Source organism: Hemitrygon akajei, unplaced genomic scaffold (assembly GCF_048418815.1).
Source record: "Hemitrygon akajei unplaced genomic scaffold, sHemAka1.3 Scf000060, whole genome shotgun sequence".
Taxonomy (NCBI): Eukaryota; Metazoa; Chordata; class Chondrichthyes; order Myliobatiformes; family Dasyatidae; genus Hemitrygon; species Hemitrygon akajei.
In genome coordinates this window covers 110,151-126,097 of record NW_027331946.1, presented here as the reverse complement: position 1 = coordinate 126,097, position 15,947 = coordinate 110,151, and the positions used below count along the sequence as shown (strand labels likewise).

Here is a 15,947-nt window from a genome sequence, read left to right as displayed (position 1 = left end):
CTTTGGTAAAGTCTGTAACAAGATCCCGCATGGCAGCTGATCGGGAAGGTTCGGTCACGTGGGTTTCACGGGGAGCTGGCGAGGTGGATTCACACCGGGCTCGAGAACAAGAAACAGAGGGAGATGATTAAAGATGATTTTAGCGAATTGAGCCCTGTGATGAGTGGGATGTGTGTGTCAGTGTCGAGACCTCTGTAATTCACTGTTCATGCCATTGATTTGTATATGAATGCACACGGCACGGTAAGCAAGTTTGAATTAAATTGAATTGATTTCTTAAATCCTTCACATACATGTGGAATAAATTTTTTTACGTTACGTCTCGGTCAAAATGTGCAATGTGCAATGAAAGTAATTTATAATAATTTATAATATATTGAACAGTCCATATAATATAGAGTACACTCAATTGAGTGTGAGTTAACTAGTCTGATGGCCTGGTGGAAGAAGCTGTTCCGGAGCCTGTTGGTCCTGGCTTTTATGCTGCTGTAACATTTCTCGGATGGTAACAGCTGGAATAGATTGTGGTTGGGATGACTCTAGTCCCCAATGATCCTTCGGGCCCTTTTTACACACCTGTCCTTGTAAATGTCCTGAATAGTGGGAAGTTCACAACTACAGATACGCTGGGCTGAACGCACCACTCTCTGCAGAGTCCTGCAATTGAAGGAAGTAAAGTTCCCATACCAGATAGAGATGCAGTCAGTCAGGATGCTCTCAGTTGTGTCCCTGTAGAAAGTTCTTAGGATTTGGGGGCCGATACCGAACTTCCTCAACCGTCTGAGGTGAAAGACGTGCTTTTGTGCCTTTGTCACCGCACAGCTGGTGTGAACAGACCACTTGAGATCCTCGGTGATGTGGATGCCGAGGAACTTAAAGCTGTTCACCCCCTCAACCCCAGATCGATTGATGTCAATAGGGGTTAGCCCGTCTCCATTCCTCCTGTCGTCCACAACCAGCTCCTTTGTTTTTGCGACATTGAGAGGAAGGTTGTTACTTTGCCACCACTGTGTCAGAGAGATGACCTCTTCCCTGTAGGCCACCTCCTTATTGCTTGAGAGGAGGCCAATCTATGTGGTGTCGTCGACAAACTTAATTAGCAGATTAGAGCTGTGGGTGGCGACACGGTCATGTGCATACAGGGAGACTAAATTCGGGAGACTGGCTTATAAGGCAACAGGTGATAATGAATTTCAAAGACATCTTGGTCAGTTACGGAGATGGGCTGAGTAATGCCAAATGGTTTTCAACGTGTACAAGTGAGCGATGGTGCATTTTGGACAGTCAAACTAAGCGGGGCTGGTATAGTGAATGGGAGGGCACCAGGTGTTGTGGAACAGAGCGACCTGGGAGTACAAGAGTAGTCACTGAAAGTGGACGGGCAAGTACAGAGGGTGGAAAAGAAGGATTTGCTCATGCTGGCCTTCATCAGTTAGGGCATTGAGTTCTGGATTATGGGTATTGTATTGTTGGGGTCGCTACACAGAGTATTCTGTACAGTTGTGTTGACCTTGCTGTAGGAAACATACTATCAAGTTGGATAGGGTGCAGACGAGATTGCTGAAGATGTTGCCTGGACTAGAGGGCTGAGTCATAGGAAGAGGTTGGCCGAGCTTGATCGTCATTCCAGAGGAGAATGAGGGTGACATTGTAGGAGTTTATGAAATCAAGTGGGAGCATAGATAATGTGGTTGGTCGTGGTATTATCCACAGGTTTCAAGATTCAAAATTGTTTACAAGTGTAAAGGAGAAGAAAGCAATTGTTATTCTGGATCCAAAGCAAGTTCTTGTAAACCTCCTCTGTGCTCCCTCTATAGCAGCCATATCGTTTCCTGTAGTGAGGTGGCCAGAACTGAACACAGTACTCCCAAGTGGGTTCTAATCAAGGTCTTTCTTTTTCTTTCTTTCTTTTCAATGTTTTTATTATTATTATTAATATCAACATAATAAGATTAATACATAGATAATGGTATTACAAACATACACATTTCAACTGAACATGAAAGAATACATAAGCAGTAGTTACAATATAAATGAGTCTTCCCAAATCATGGACGATACAAGTAACATATAAACAAAGCAAACCTAGGTATATCATAATATATATTTAAAAAAAAACAAAGAGAAAAAGAAAAAAAATTATGCAAGAAAAACTAACCTAACAATCTAATAACTAATACGGAAAAAAACGAAAAAAGAAAAAAACGAAAAAAAAGAAAAAAAGGGCTGTTTATAATATCTAACAAAAATACAAAATCAACGGTGTCGTCAACTCCGATCCTCTGAACATATGTAAAATCAAAACGGGAAAAAGAAATAGGCTTGGAAAAGGGTCACATTCAATCATATGAAAATATTGAATAAATGGCCTCCATATCATTTCAAATTTAATAGAAGTATCAAATACAACACTTCTAATTTTTTTCTAAATTTAGACATAACATAGTTTGAGAAAACCACTGAAATACGGTAGGAGGATTAATTTCTTTCCAATTCAACAAAATAGATCTTCTGGCCATTAATGTAAGAAATGCAATCATTCGACAAGCAGAAGAGGATAAATGGACTGAGTACATCATTGGTAACCCAAAAATTGCAGTAATAGGATAAGGTTGTAAATCAATGTTCAATACCGTGGGAATAATATCAAAAATGTCTTTCCAATATTTTTTTCAAAAGCGGACAAGACCAAAACATATGAGGCAATACAGGAGTCAATAAAAATTGAAACTCCCTTTACTTTAGCATTCGAATTCGAATGGTACTGTTGACCCCTCCAAAGCCTTAAAAACAATGATTATCCTCTTTCCTCACATGAGTTTCTTGTACAAAAACAATATGTGCATTCAGTCTTTGGAATACTATGAAAATCTTTTTTCTGTTTAATCGGATGGTATAAGCCATTAGTATTCCAAGAGACAAAATTAATGGTCTGAGCCATATTTCTGAAATCAACCCTTTGGGTTATAAAGGGTTAACCAAATTATGAACTCATGCACCCGGAACAAAAATAAGGGGCGGACCCGGAAGTGACGACAACACGGATATTTTAGTAGTTTAAAATCAGCCCAAATGAAAAAAACAAACAAAAAAAAACTGATATAAAGAACATAAGATTTAGAAAAAAAATCCTCACTCGCACCCAAGAGGAGAAAGCAGGAGAAGGCTGGGAAGAAAGAGAAATGAAACTAAATCTATCCCCATATCAGCAGAAGGCAACTCCGTATATAAAGGAAAAAAAAGATCCACCCAAACACTAAAGAAATAATGATCACTATACTAAAACCAAACTTCTTATTATAATTGCTAGTAAAAAAAACAAAAAGAATATAATCACTAGTAACTTATAAATCCGGTTAAAACCCAAACGAACCAAAAAAAATTAAACTGTGATAAGAAATGCATTATAGGTAGAAGACGAGGGAAAAAAAATGGTGAAATCAAACAAAGCGCCAAAAATATTTTAGAGAAGAAATGGCCATTTTAGTAAAAAAATAAATTCGCCTTCGAAGAATTAATAATAATGACCAAAGATAAAGTACAGTGACTGAAGTATGTAAAATAAAAAGATTAGTACATCAAAAAAAAACTTTAACTGGAGTATAAAATATAGAGTAATCCTACACCAATAGCCAGAAACAAAATCTGGTTTTGGAAACAAAAACCATCTTGCAACGATCAAAATCACTCATTTATTAGAGACGAGAATCTGCAGCAGTAGGGAAGTTCTCATTCAGAAAACTTCGGGCTTCAGATGTAGAAAGGAAAACACGCCGTGATGCATTGGGAGGAGAGATTCCGAGCTTCGCAGGGTATAAGAGCGCAGGTTTTAGATTTTTCTTATTACATTCGGACATCAGAGGTTTAAAAAGAAGCCTTGCCTTCATTACTTCTGGACTAAAATTCTCCACTAATCGAAAATCGAATTCTTGGAATTTGACCATCCCTACACGCCGAGCCACACGAATAAGTTGCTCTTTAACATGCACATTGTGAAATCGGACGATTACAACCGGTGGTTTAGCTGAAGCACTTGGTGATCGACACATAATTCTGTGAGCACGATCAAGTAACGGAGGACTGTCTGGGAATACAGAGGGAACGCATCCTTTAAAAGTTGAGCAAAATACTTCGAGGGGTCCCCTTCTTCAATACCTTCCGGGAGACCAAGTATGCGTAAGTTCTGTCTTCTGGACCGATTTTCAAAGTCGACACACTTGGCTTTAAGTGTTTCCACCTTTTTAATCGTCGAAGATAATTTCTGCTCCAGTTTTCCGATTACCAAGTCTCGCTTCCGAGCGTCCTCTTGCAAAGTTGCGATTAGAGCTTGCTGCTGGTTAACTACTGAATCAGTTTTATCCATATAATCCTGAAAAACCTTTACATCCTGTTTGAAAATTTGTCGTTGTTCTTCAAATTTTTCATTTAAAAGCTCCAATAACATTTCATTAGTCAATTCAGTGCGCTTAGGATCGGTCTTTTTCTTCTTTCCGTTCCCGTTAGAATCTTTCCCAGGCTCTCGCCCTTTAGATCTCAAAGCCATTTCTGTACTCATTTCTTCAAAATTCACAATAAACTCTTAAAGTTAAGTCCAAAAAAGTAGCAAGAATCTTTTGGTGTAGGTAAATGTAAGATAAATAAGGGTGATCATAGGTTAAATAAAGTAAAGGTTATGGAGCGAATCTGAAATCGTTCTCACTCCATGAGTGTCTCCTGCTGACCTCAAGGTCTTATATATCTGTAACATTACCTCACGCTCTTGAACTCAATCCCATGGTTGATAAATGCCAACACACCATATGTTTTCTTATCAACACTGTCAACGTGTGCAGCAGCTCTGAGTGTTCTATCGACACGGACCCCAAGATCTCACTGATCCTCCAGATTGACCATTAATATTATATTATCTTGAAATTTGACCGAAATGAACCGCTTCACACTTATCAGTATTGAACTCCATCTGCCACTTCTCTGCCCAGTTCTGCATCCACAAAGCTATGTCTCCTTGGATCCCATCCCTCATTATTTTCTAAAAGAGCTTTCCATGGGGAACCTTAGCTAACCTCTTCCTGAAATCCATATACAGTACTTCCACTGCTCTACCTTTATCAATGTGCTTTGTTACATCGGGTTCATCAGCCATGACCTGCCCTCGGCAAAGTCGTGTTGACTATCCCTAATCAGATTATGTCTCTCCAAATGCTCATAAACCCTGTCTCTCAGGATCTTTTCCAGAACTGGCCCACCACTTAAGTAAGACTCACTGGTCTATAATTTCTTGACTTACCTCTACTCCATTTCTCGAACAAAAGAGCAACAATTGCAAACTTCCAATCCTCTGTTACCTCTCCCCACATAATTGATGATGCAAAGATCATCGTCAGGGGACTAGCAATCTCCTCCCTCAATTCCTACAGTACCATGGGGTATATCTCGCTCAGTCCTGGCGACTTATCTAACTTAACACCTCTCAAAAGATCCAGTGCTTGCTCTTTCTTCAAGTCTGTACAGTCATGCATTTCAGTCCACTGTTAGTCATCCCCACAATTGCCAAGGTCCTTTTCATTGGTGAAAACTGAAGCAAAATACTCAGCATCTCAGAATACTTAAGTGATCGGCAGGTTGAGAAATATCTGTTGAGAATGTAGCGGTGAAATTTAACCAAGCTAATTTGCCACTGCTGGCGACCCACCCCCCAGGTTTGTTCTACTTACATGACGTGACCTCAAATCCAATAATGATTGTTACAAATGTCAATGATAAGTATTCAATCCTTTATTAGCAATCAGTAAGCATACATTCGAGAAGTTTAAGTTTAAGTTCAGCGTAAATGAGTGGATAATAACAAAATATATGACATCCGTCAGTCCCCAGCTGGGTAGGGTACTCGGCCTCCGTTAGTCTCGATAGACATGGATTTGCACCTTGGAAAGTTTCCAGGGCGCAAGCCTGGGCAAGGTATTTTTCTTATGGAAGATCGGCAGTAGCCCAAGCTGCAAGTCTCCCCTCTCCACGCCACCAATGTTGACCGAAGGAAGGGCATTAGGGCTGTGTACTGCATGGAACAAAGCACAAATATATAACTGACTCCCTTTGCGCGTACCACAACCCCACTGATGCTACTATTTACCATAAAAAACATCATAAATTCACAACGCAGGATGCAATGCTGATAGAGAACAGATAGATGGCTCCTACACACAGGCTCAGCTCTGATACGGGTCCTCCACCTGAAATATTAACATACTCTCTGTCTTGCTGAATAACTCAAGCATGTTATTTTATTTATGTTAATTACTTTTCCCAACTTGTTGTTTTGGATGTATGGCATGCCGACATTGTGTCTGACATTGTGTCATATAAATAACTATCTGATAATGGCCAGGTGATAAGTTGAAAGAAATATTAACTGAGTTTTGCTGCAAATAATGGTCTTAAAGCCCTGCCGGAAAAACTATAGTGGTTCAGGGCAAGATGTCCCAATGCAATGGGTGATATTGCATTGTTCAGGATGTCAGAGTGTCTCTCGAAAGACTCAAATCCTATATTGCCGTAGGTGTCAAGGCCAGGCAATGATAACCTGGAAGGAGACGGTGAGAATCAGGTGTGACTGAGAAATCTGTATAATCCAGTGACGAGAGGAATAGAAGTCTCATCGTCAGCAGAAATGTTTCACGCCACACTGCAGTAACACTTGTCCATTACTCACCACAGTGCTACCAGTGGTAGGAGGACCAAAGCAGTGGACGCTGTCTGCTCAATCTGCCTTGCCATTCCGTAGACGCAACACTCCTGGTCCAGGACACAAGATTGGTTCCAAAAAGGGAATTGCCTGCAATACAGAGAGTAGATACCCCGGAGAAGCCTGGTCCAGTGTACAATCCATGGAGATATCGGAAATGGACGTTGTGTGACTGTGGGTGGATGGGCACAGGTGGATCAAGCCATGTCAAGGCTTCAGTGGATCGGCCCAAGATGTTTGGAAGTGTTTGCCTCCGTTTAAAAACAAAACAGTATTCTCCTTTAATTAATGTCTGACCCTCCTGTTGTTGTTTTGTTTTGTTACAGAACAGTAAAAACTGATCACACCTGTCCCCAAAATGCGTCAAGGTTCGAGCAGTGGAGGAGCTCCAGTGACATCCTCATCGGGAAAGGACACGGGTATGATGGCGAAATATTTTAATTTATAAATACTCTGCAGATTCTACGCCTGAGTTTAATGCAATATAGGCAATTTACAAAATATTTTTGATAACTGAGCAGGGAGATGAGAGAGAGAGAGAGAGTGTTAACATCTCTGGGGGAAACACAGTCACACGTGGAAGGAGTACAGTTACCGTCTGCTCCTGCTCCTCTAACAGATTGTGATGCACATTAAAATAGCGAGTTCCTCCAGAAGACAAGACATTCTGCAGATGCTGAAAGTTTCGGGCAACAAAAGGGCACACAAAATATTGACAGAACTCAGTAGGTCAGGCAGCATCCATGGAGAGGAATAAACAGTCGACGTTTCAGATCAGGGCCACATGGAATATAAAGTAATGTGACAATATCTAGAATTTCTGTCCCCTTATTTCCAGTTCGAATGAAGGGCCTTGGCCCAAAACATTGATTGTTTATTCTGCTCCATAGATGCTCCCTGACATGCTGTGTATTGTGAGATTTTGTGAGATATCCCAGAGATTTGCTGAGGAAGGGTTGACCAGGTAGGCAGACAGTAACGCAGTGCAAAGCGGTGGTGATGGGCAGTACCAGGAGAGTGATGGTGATGGGTTACTATATTCTCAACAATAAGCAGAGTCCTTTCAAAACAGGGAGGTATATTCCTGGGGACACGAAAGAGCAGACTTCAACAGATGGAACTATGCCACGCCCTACACCCCGATGACCCCTACCCCCCGGTCCAAACCGGTTCTCCTCACCACCCACCCCTGCCCCCCCCCCCCCCCCCCCCCCCCCCACCGGCTCCCATATATATATTTCGGACTGTGTTTTGTTGTGATCTTTAGGTTCCAGAGAGAAAGTTACTACCCAGTATGGTGTTGTAATTTCTTTAATGCTCCTCATTTTCCTTCACAGGTCCAAGCTCAGTGATCACCGAGCTCCTGGCAAGCTGGGATGATTTCCAGCTGCTGCAGTTGACGGACTTCTACCGGGACAGGCTGGAGCAGGCGATGGAAGGAGGGGTGCACGGAGTGAGCCTGGCGTTAACGGCCGAGAATCAGTTCAGTGGAGAGGAACATCGGGTGAGTGGGAGGGAGAATGGGTTTAAATTTTCACACATCACAGGACTGATGGGTGTCGGAACTCTGACTCATGGATATTAAGTTAGACAAAAGAACAACTGGGAAATAAATACTGTACCTGTAAACAGAAAAAGGTGAATCTGAACCAGTGATAGAAAGGGGTGAAAAGACCCCGCGGACTGGTGTGTGGCTGCTCAATGTTCAGAGTGAGTTGAGCAGGTAACAGTTGTGTGGGATTACAGTATTAAATGGAAATATGTTTGAAAAGACCGTGCAGTATGACGGCAGGATGTCAGTGAGAAGCGGGGCACTATTACTGGATGCCACAGGAGGTCGAGTGTGTTCTGCTCTGGTGGAGATGATTGTGTTACAATCTGCAACTGTAAACAGTGTGGACCGAGGAATACTGCCATGTTGTAATGTGTAATCACTGAATAAACCTCCACTAGAAAAGGCAAAGGAAAGGTATCAGGGGTCAGCCGGTAATCCGCTGTCATGTTGGACACTGGCGGACAGAGGGGATGAACCACATAATCTTTTCTGCAACTTCCCTGTGACTGCTCACTCTGTTATAAAAACCTTCCTGAATTCTTTCTTCATCTGTGATAGTTATTTTCTGATTTTGTTTTGCACCGTCAAATCCGGTGAGGAATTATTTATGGATTTGGAGCCACGTCAATGAAGCGGTCACAGACCAGCCAGGATCTCATTGACTGGTGGACCAGGTTCACGGTGAATGTCCCTCCGTGTGCTCTGCACTCAGAATGTACAGTCCATGTCCAGACAGGATCAGCACCCGTCCGGGGGACTGCTCAGTGTGATCCCGTTACAGAGCACATCATTTACTTCTCATTCTCTGTGTGAATCTGTCAGTCCCCAATATGTTCATTGTTACTCTTCACAGAAAATCTCTGATCTCGCTGATAAGGGAGAGTGGGCGGACAGTTCTAAACTCCTCCTGAGCCTGGTGATGGAGAAAGGGTCCCGCGCCCGGCGGGTGATGTGGGAAACAGTTGCGAAAATGCGGATTGGTGTCCCAAAGCTGGACAAACTATTGAAAGAAATTCAGGAACATGGTGAGATAATATCAGAGATGAATTTAATTTTGGATTCAAATACTATCCACTTTATAATTTTACACATTTCAATTCCTCAATTTATTTAAATCCGAACAGGTTGTGTTCCGGTCCATCAACCCGTACAGGAGATTCCCAGAGAGCTGAAAGGTAAGTGAAGAAATGGATGTTTCCTCCAATGTTTGATATTGTGTAGGGATCTCGTTGCTGAGCTACCCGGATTTGACCAGGTAAATGTTTGCAACATAGAACAATTGGACACATGGAAAATGTTTTCGCAGAAGGGGATCACACCACTCTGGCTCCTGGAATGACTGGTCCTCTACCGGTGTCAGAATGGAGAAGAGGACGATCTGAATGTGTGAAAAACAGAATTTGCTTCTTTTTTTTTCCCCACGAAAGGTGAAATAACTTCCTTGCAGCTACCCAACCCATGGAACAGCCCTCATCCTAAATCACTTTTCTAAATTCCCTCAGATCCTACAGGTCATCATTTTTAGAATTGGGAGTTCATTGAAGTTCTCGTCACAGAATAACAATGATAGCTTCCTTTTAATGAGAAAATCATGTAACACCCTACCTAGTCTTTTCAACTGTAAAGCATCATATAGACACGACTCTGTTCACATCTGCAATCCAATGGTGCAAACACTGCTACAGTTATCCAGTTTAATTTCGCACTCAGTAATCCTGGGAATTCCATCAGGAGACAGTGTTAGTGAGGGTGTGATGGGATACAAAATCCTCAGCAAAGTCTAGAGAAGATGAAATTCGTGTGTGCCGGTGTTATATGATGGAAACTTCGGAAGTGTAATAGATGGGGATTCGGACAGAGAAACCAAGGGTCGTGGGATTGCGGCAATTTCCGTGCAAGCCTCTTCTTTACTATTCTTCATGTTGTTTGCCAAGGGAACAGGCACGGCAGTGAAATTCTCTCAGCCATTCTGAATCCGAAACATATTTTCTTCCTGATTATTGAAGAGCATCATATTTACCACTGTCACATCCTCTAAAAAGTAACTATTTCAACAATCAGTCTTTCCCTAATTCATTGAAATAAGTTGAATGGAGAGCCCACTGGCTCGCAGCATGGTCCTGACACACTGTGAAACCCCATACACCCCTGACGGGGTCCTGATACACTGTTAGTCCCCACACAGCCCTGACAGCGTCCTGACACACTGTGAGTCCCCACACATCCCTGACAGGATCCTGACACACTGTGAGTCCCCACACAGCCCTGACAGCGTCCTGACACACTGTGAGTCCCCACACATCCCTGACAGGATCCTGACACACTGTGAGTCCCCACACACCCCTGACAGGGTCCTGACACACTGTGAAACCCCACACACCTCTGACAGGGTCTTGACACACGGTGCGACTCCACACACCCTTGGCAAGCTTCCGACGCACTGTGAGAATCTACACACCCCTGGTAGACTGCTGACATGCAGTGAGCTCCCGCAGACCCCTAACAGGCACTTCAAACTCTGTGAAACCCTGTACACACATGGCATGGTTCAAACATACTATGAGATCCAACACTGTTTTAAAAGACTTTCTTCAGGTGTGGTGTAGCTGCAAGTAACTGTTTCCACTCGTCATCTATACCCTGTCATATTGGCATCGACTTTCCCCTAATTCATGACCTCATACTCGGGCCATGGCCATCCCTTTCCATAACTGAGACCCATGGTCTGTATGTCCAGAATGATCTCCACTGACACTCCAAACAATTGCCCAGCTACATTATCTCCTGCCTATTCGGGTCGAAGGAAGATACAGGTTAGGCTAATAAACCTCATTGTAAGGCAGACAGGGCCGGGTAAATGAATAGGATGGGATGGTTGGGCCTCAACTAGTTAGTTCAGTGGACAGAGTTTTGGAGGTCCGGTAGTTGGACCTTGAGAGTGAATCAGCACATGCATGTGTGATGCTGTGGCCTTTGTGAAGACTTGGTTGACAGAAGCAGAATTGGCAGATCGATGTTCCAGAGTTGTGATAATTCAGATTAGAGAGGGGAGGTAATTCATTTGGAGAGGTTCATTTACTATCTGAGGAATTTCACAGCTGCACTCAAAGAGGACATACTGAGGAGTTCCAGTACTGAGGCAATATGGAGAGAGCTCAGCAATAAGATAGATAAAGTCACTGATGGGTTGTTACTAAATATCCCCCATAGTCATCAGGAGATAGAACAATTGATATGTCGGAAAAATTCTGGAAAGATGCAATAGCATCAAGTTCGCTGCAGTGGGTAATTTTAACTTTCCCTCTGTGGCTGATAGCTCAGCATATTCTGCCCAGTGTTTCCTTAATGCAAGAATGTTATAGGAATCTCCGAATGTGGATGTGTTCTGGGAATAATGTGTGCCATGTCCGAACGACCGAAGAGGCCATGCTGCACCTGATATTGGGACTGCAAAAGATGCTCGGTTTCAGTGGGAGAGCCTTTGGAAACAGTGAACACAACTCCTATTCTCAGATGGTTATCAATAAGGAGAGGTCTAAGTGGAAGAGGCGTGTCAAAGAATCTGTCGGGATATCAATTAGTTGCAGATGCGGATGGGGAAATATCATATGAAGTTTAATCGAGAGGAGTGTGAGTTGTTGCAATTCAGGAGATCAAGTGTATGGGGGAAGTGAAGAGTAAAGGTCATGACCCTGACATCTTTCATGTCTTGATGTCCATGTCCATTGCTCCCAGAATGTGAATCTTTATGTTCCCAGCTGCATAAAACTTCGGTTTGTCTGCATTGGTGTCATGGTCCGGTCCGTAAAGTCTGCATTCGGGTTCACGGTCCGGTCCATTGACCCTTATTCCAGGTTTTCCTGTTTTTCCTGTTTCTGTTGGGTGCCTTAATTTGAGGCACACGATTCTCATTTTGGGCTGGCTACATAAATAGTTCCTGGGCTCAGCTTCAGTTGTTGGACTGTTCCCTTCCCTTCCCCTTCCTTCTGAAGCCTCGCCTGAACACTTGCCTGCAACCCTCGCCTGAACACTTGCCTGCAACCCTCGCCTGAAGCCTTCGCCTGCAACCGCTGTCAAGTTCATCGGTCGGAGCGAGATCGGAGCCTTGCCACGGCAAAATGAGACACTATCTGTCGTTGATTTGGAACTGTCCCTCTGTGTCCCCGTGTTTTGTGTCCGTGTCTAAGACTAGTCCTGGCCCTTTGTCCTGTTCCTAACGAGGGTTCCTGACTCTGTGTAAAGCCCCGTCCCGAAGTCCTGCACTCTAAGAGGGGTCCTGTCTCTGTGTTCTGTGTATGAGTTCCGGTCCTACGCCCTGTTCCCAAGAAAGGGTCCCGGCTCTGTGATATGTCTTCCTGTGACCGAGTTCCGGGCTCTGAGCGTCCAGTCCACGTCTTCCCCTAGCCATATTTCTGGTCCTCACGTCCTTGCCTAGACCCGGGCTCCGATTCCGAGTCAAGACCCAGTTTCTGGGTCCTTGCCCAGGTTCAGGTTTCAGAGTTCCGAGTTCCAGGCTGCTTATTCTAAGTTCCACTTCCCAGTCCCGTGTTCCTGGTCCTGTTTTCAGTACTTCAGTGTCTGTGTCTTGCATTTGGGTCCGCTCCCAAAGCCATTTTATGACACTTGGACTATTGGTGAAATTCTGTCCCCCATTAGAGGAAAGGTGTGAAGGCCTCATTGGGTGTTGAAGAGATATACCACTCACATTCTAAATTAAAGGGCATAAACTTTATGGAGTGGGTAGACAAATTGGAATTATTTTTTATGAAGTGTAAAGGGTTGAAGGGAGACCATATATGGTGTTAATAAATTGAGAGGTGAAGATAGAGTGTTTCCGGTGTAGATATATCAGTTAACAAAGGTTATTCATTTGGGGTGAGGTGAGAGGAAAGATGAACAGTGCATTGTCTTTTGCATAGAATGACGTGTGCCTGCAATATGCTTCCAGGAGTGGAGATGCAGACAACTGTTGGAGATTTCAACAGGCACGTTGACAGTCAGGGAACGGGGGGAGTAATTACCACTGGAGGCAGTTGTCATGAGTTTAATGTGGCATCATGCTGGCACCAACGTTGTGGGCCGAAGGGCCTATTCCTGTGCTGTTCTGTGTTCTACGCAGGTTCTGTAACAGCTGAAATCCTGAACCACCAGCTACTGAAATTCCTCGGTCTCTGCTCTCTTCTTCAACACTCGACCTGTAATCGGTGTGGTTTTCAAACTTGTATTTAAAGTCACAGACTATTAGCATCTCCCCTGTCTCCCCTTTCCACAGACGTTATCTGACCTGTACTCAACATCTACACTCCTGCCCTTCTACAGCTGTGCTGCAGAGGGTAGGCCAACATGCTGCATAACTGTTGTGGACTGGAAGGCTCTACAACGGGTAGTCATAACTGTCCAACGCATCACCGGCATCCCCAGACTACCTTCCATCCGTATACACAGAAAGGCTCTGGAAAAGGGCCAGCAGTATCAGGAAGGATCCCACCTATCCTGCCTATGGGCTGTTTGATCCTCTTCCATGAGGGAGGAAGCTACGTAGCATCCACAGCAGGACCACCAGACTCAAAATCATTTACTTTCCTCAAGCAGTAAGACTGATCATCACCTCCAATGCCTTAGCCACCCCACCACCCGCACGGTTTGAAAATTTTCTGTCAGAACCACCCGTGGTTAGAGTGACTCCTGTGTCGTATATATTTACATTTAATGTGTTTTCCATTGCGATCTTTATCTGAGTTTTCTGTGCTATATCAGATCCGGAATAACAATTATTTCCTTCTCCTTTACACTTGTCTATCTTGAATCTTGAATCTGTTGAGTGTTTACAACACATACCCTTTAAGAGATCTGAGCAGCATCTGTGATGATTGTGGGGGGCGGGACTGTCTGCGTTTTGCGTTTTCCTGAACAAGACATTGACATTTTCCCCCCCAGTTGTTCCCCACAGTGCAGGTACTGATCAACAAACGTGCTGATAAAATACTTTAAGAATAAAATTTTGATCATCAAAGCTACTTCTTTGCAGTTTGAATCAGTGACGGTGGGATGGGAAGGGGGGCTATGATTCCCTGAACTGTTCCTATGACAGAATGTCCACTACCCTTTTATCCACCTCCATACGCCACAACAGCACTGGGGATTAACAGTTTCTTCCAGGGGAACAATGATAGCTGTGACAGGAGTGAGAGGCAGTCCAGTACGGTACAGCCGGGGGGGGGGGGGGGGGGGGGAAGAGGAGGCTTCAGTAAATTACCAGGGAAATACTCACCTTCACGGCACAATTAATGCGGAAATGTGTTGATCTGTCCATTTTGGGGTCTGTTAATCGAATTTACTTTACGAACAAAGCGGATGAGCTTAGAGCGTGGAACAGTACTTGGAGATATGATGTAGTGGCCATTACAGAGACTTGGATGGCTCAGGGGCAGGAATGGTTACTTCAAGTGCCGGGTTTTACATATTTCAGAAAGGACAGGGAGGGAGGCCAAAGAGGTGGGGCCGTGGCACTGTTGATCAGAGATAGTGTCACGGCTACAGAAAAGGTGGAAGTCATGGAAGGATTGTCTGTGGAGTCTCTGTGGGTGGAGGTTAGGAACAGGAAGGGGTAAATAACTTTACTGGGTGTTTTTTATAGGCCGCTCAATAGTAGCAAGGATATCGAGGAACGGATAGAGAAACAGATCCTGGAAAGGTATAATAATAACAGAGTTGTCGTGATGGGAGATTATAATTTCCCAAATATCTATTGGCATCTCTGTCACACTGTGGAGGGCAATGGTGCTGGAGGAGGACCCAAATGCAGGACATAAATACGTTTTTGTAAGGTTAACTAAAATAGAGTTTATTACTCTTTACAAGGAGAACCGTGATGCAAGGATAGAACAGGGAAAGCAAGGAGAGCAAAGAGGAAACGGGAATAAGCGTAATGGACGAGGGCTCAGGCCCGAGACTAGGCTGGGACTCAGGGTCTGGGGGGCCAGGACTTGGAGATAGGGGATCAGAGCCAGGACTAGGAACACAGACCTTGGACTTGGAGACTAGGCAAACGGAACGCCAAGGCCAGAACATGGATACTTGGAACACCACAGCCAGGACTTGGAGACTTGGGACTTGGAACACCAGGGCCAGGACTTGATACTCAAACACTTGACATGAAACACTGAGCCGGGACTCCGCCTTAAGATACCAGGCACGGAGTTGGGTCTGTTTAATACGGGGTCAGGACCATTCTAGGGTACAGGATCGGGACCCCTCTTTAGACAGGACATGGATACGGAAAACACACAATGACAGTCCATTTGAGTAGCGGCAACCGGCCTGCCTACTGAGCTGGATACATGACGACAAAACAACAGACGGTACTATCATTGGACCCAAGTTTGTTTCAAGCTGCGGGAGCTCTTAACTCACCCTTGCGGGTTAACCTTGCCCGGACCCTCCCTGGCAATGGAAGGCGAATTGCTGGGACTTGCTGCAAGAGGAGTCTTGGCTTGCTCCGTCAGGAAACTTAGTTGGATCCGGCTAGATGACTTTGGCTCGTGGTAGCTACGGTGACTTCACTAATGCTCCATAACGCTTTCGCCCCGAACAACTGAAGCCAGGGGCTTATAAACTGCCGGTTCGGTCAAGAGTAAATTGCCTTAATGA

General features: G+C 44.1%; 1 protein-coding gene across 3 annotated transcripts in view; it reads left to right on the top strand.

Moving 5' to 3' along the window:
• The window catches only part of LOC140721722 (NACHT, LRR and PYD domains-containing protein 3-like), a 60,469-nt gene that overhangs the window by 33,623 nt on the left and 10,899 nt on the right, over window positions 1–15,947 (top strand). For all 3 annotated transcript variants that reach the window (XM_073036510.1, XM_073036509.1, XM_073036511.1), the window contains 4 exons: window positions 7,069–7,161; window positions 8,080–8,246; window positions 9,151–9,322; window positions 9,422–9,472. In XM_073036510.1, coding sequence (XP_072892611.1) covers window positions 7,101–7,161; window positions 8,080–8,246; window positions 9,151–9,322; window positions 9,422–9,472 — 451 coding nt within the window. In that variant the 5' untranslated portion in view covers window positions 7,069–7,100. The remainder of the gene's footprint in view (window positions 1–7,068; window positions 7,162–8,079; window positions 8,247–9,150; window positions 9,323–9,421; window positions 9,473–15,947) is intronic.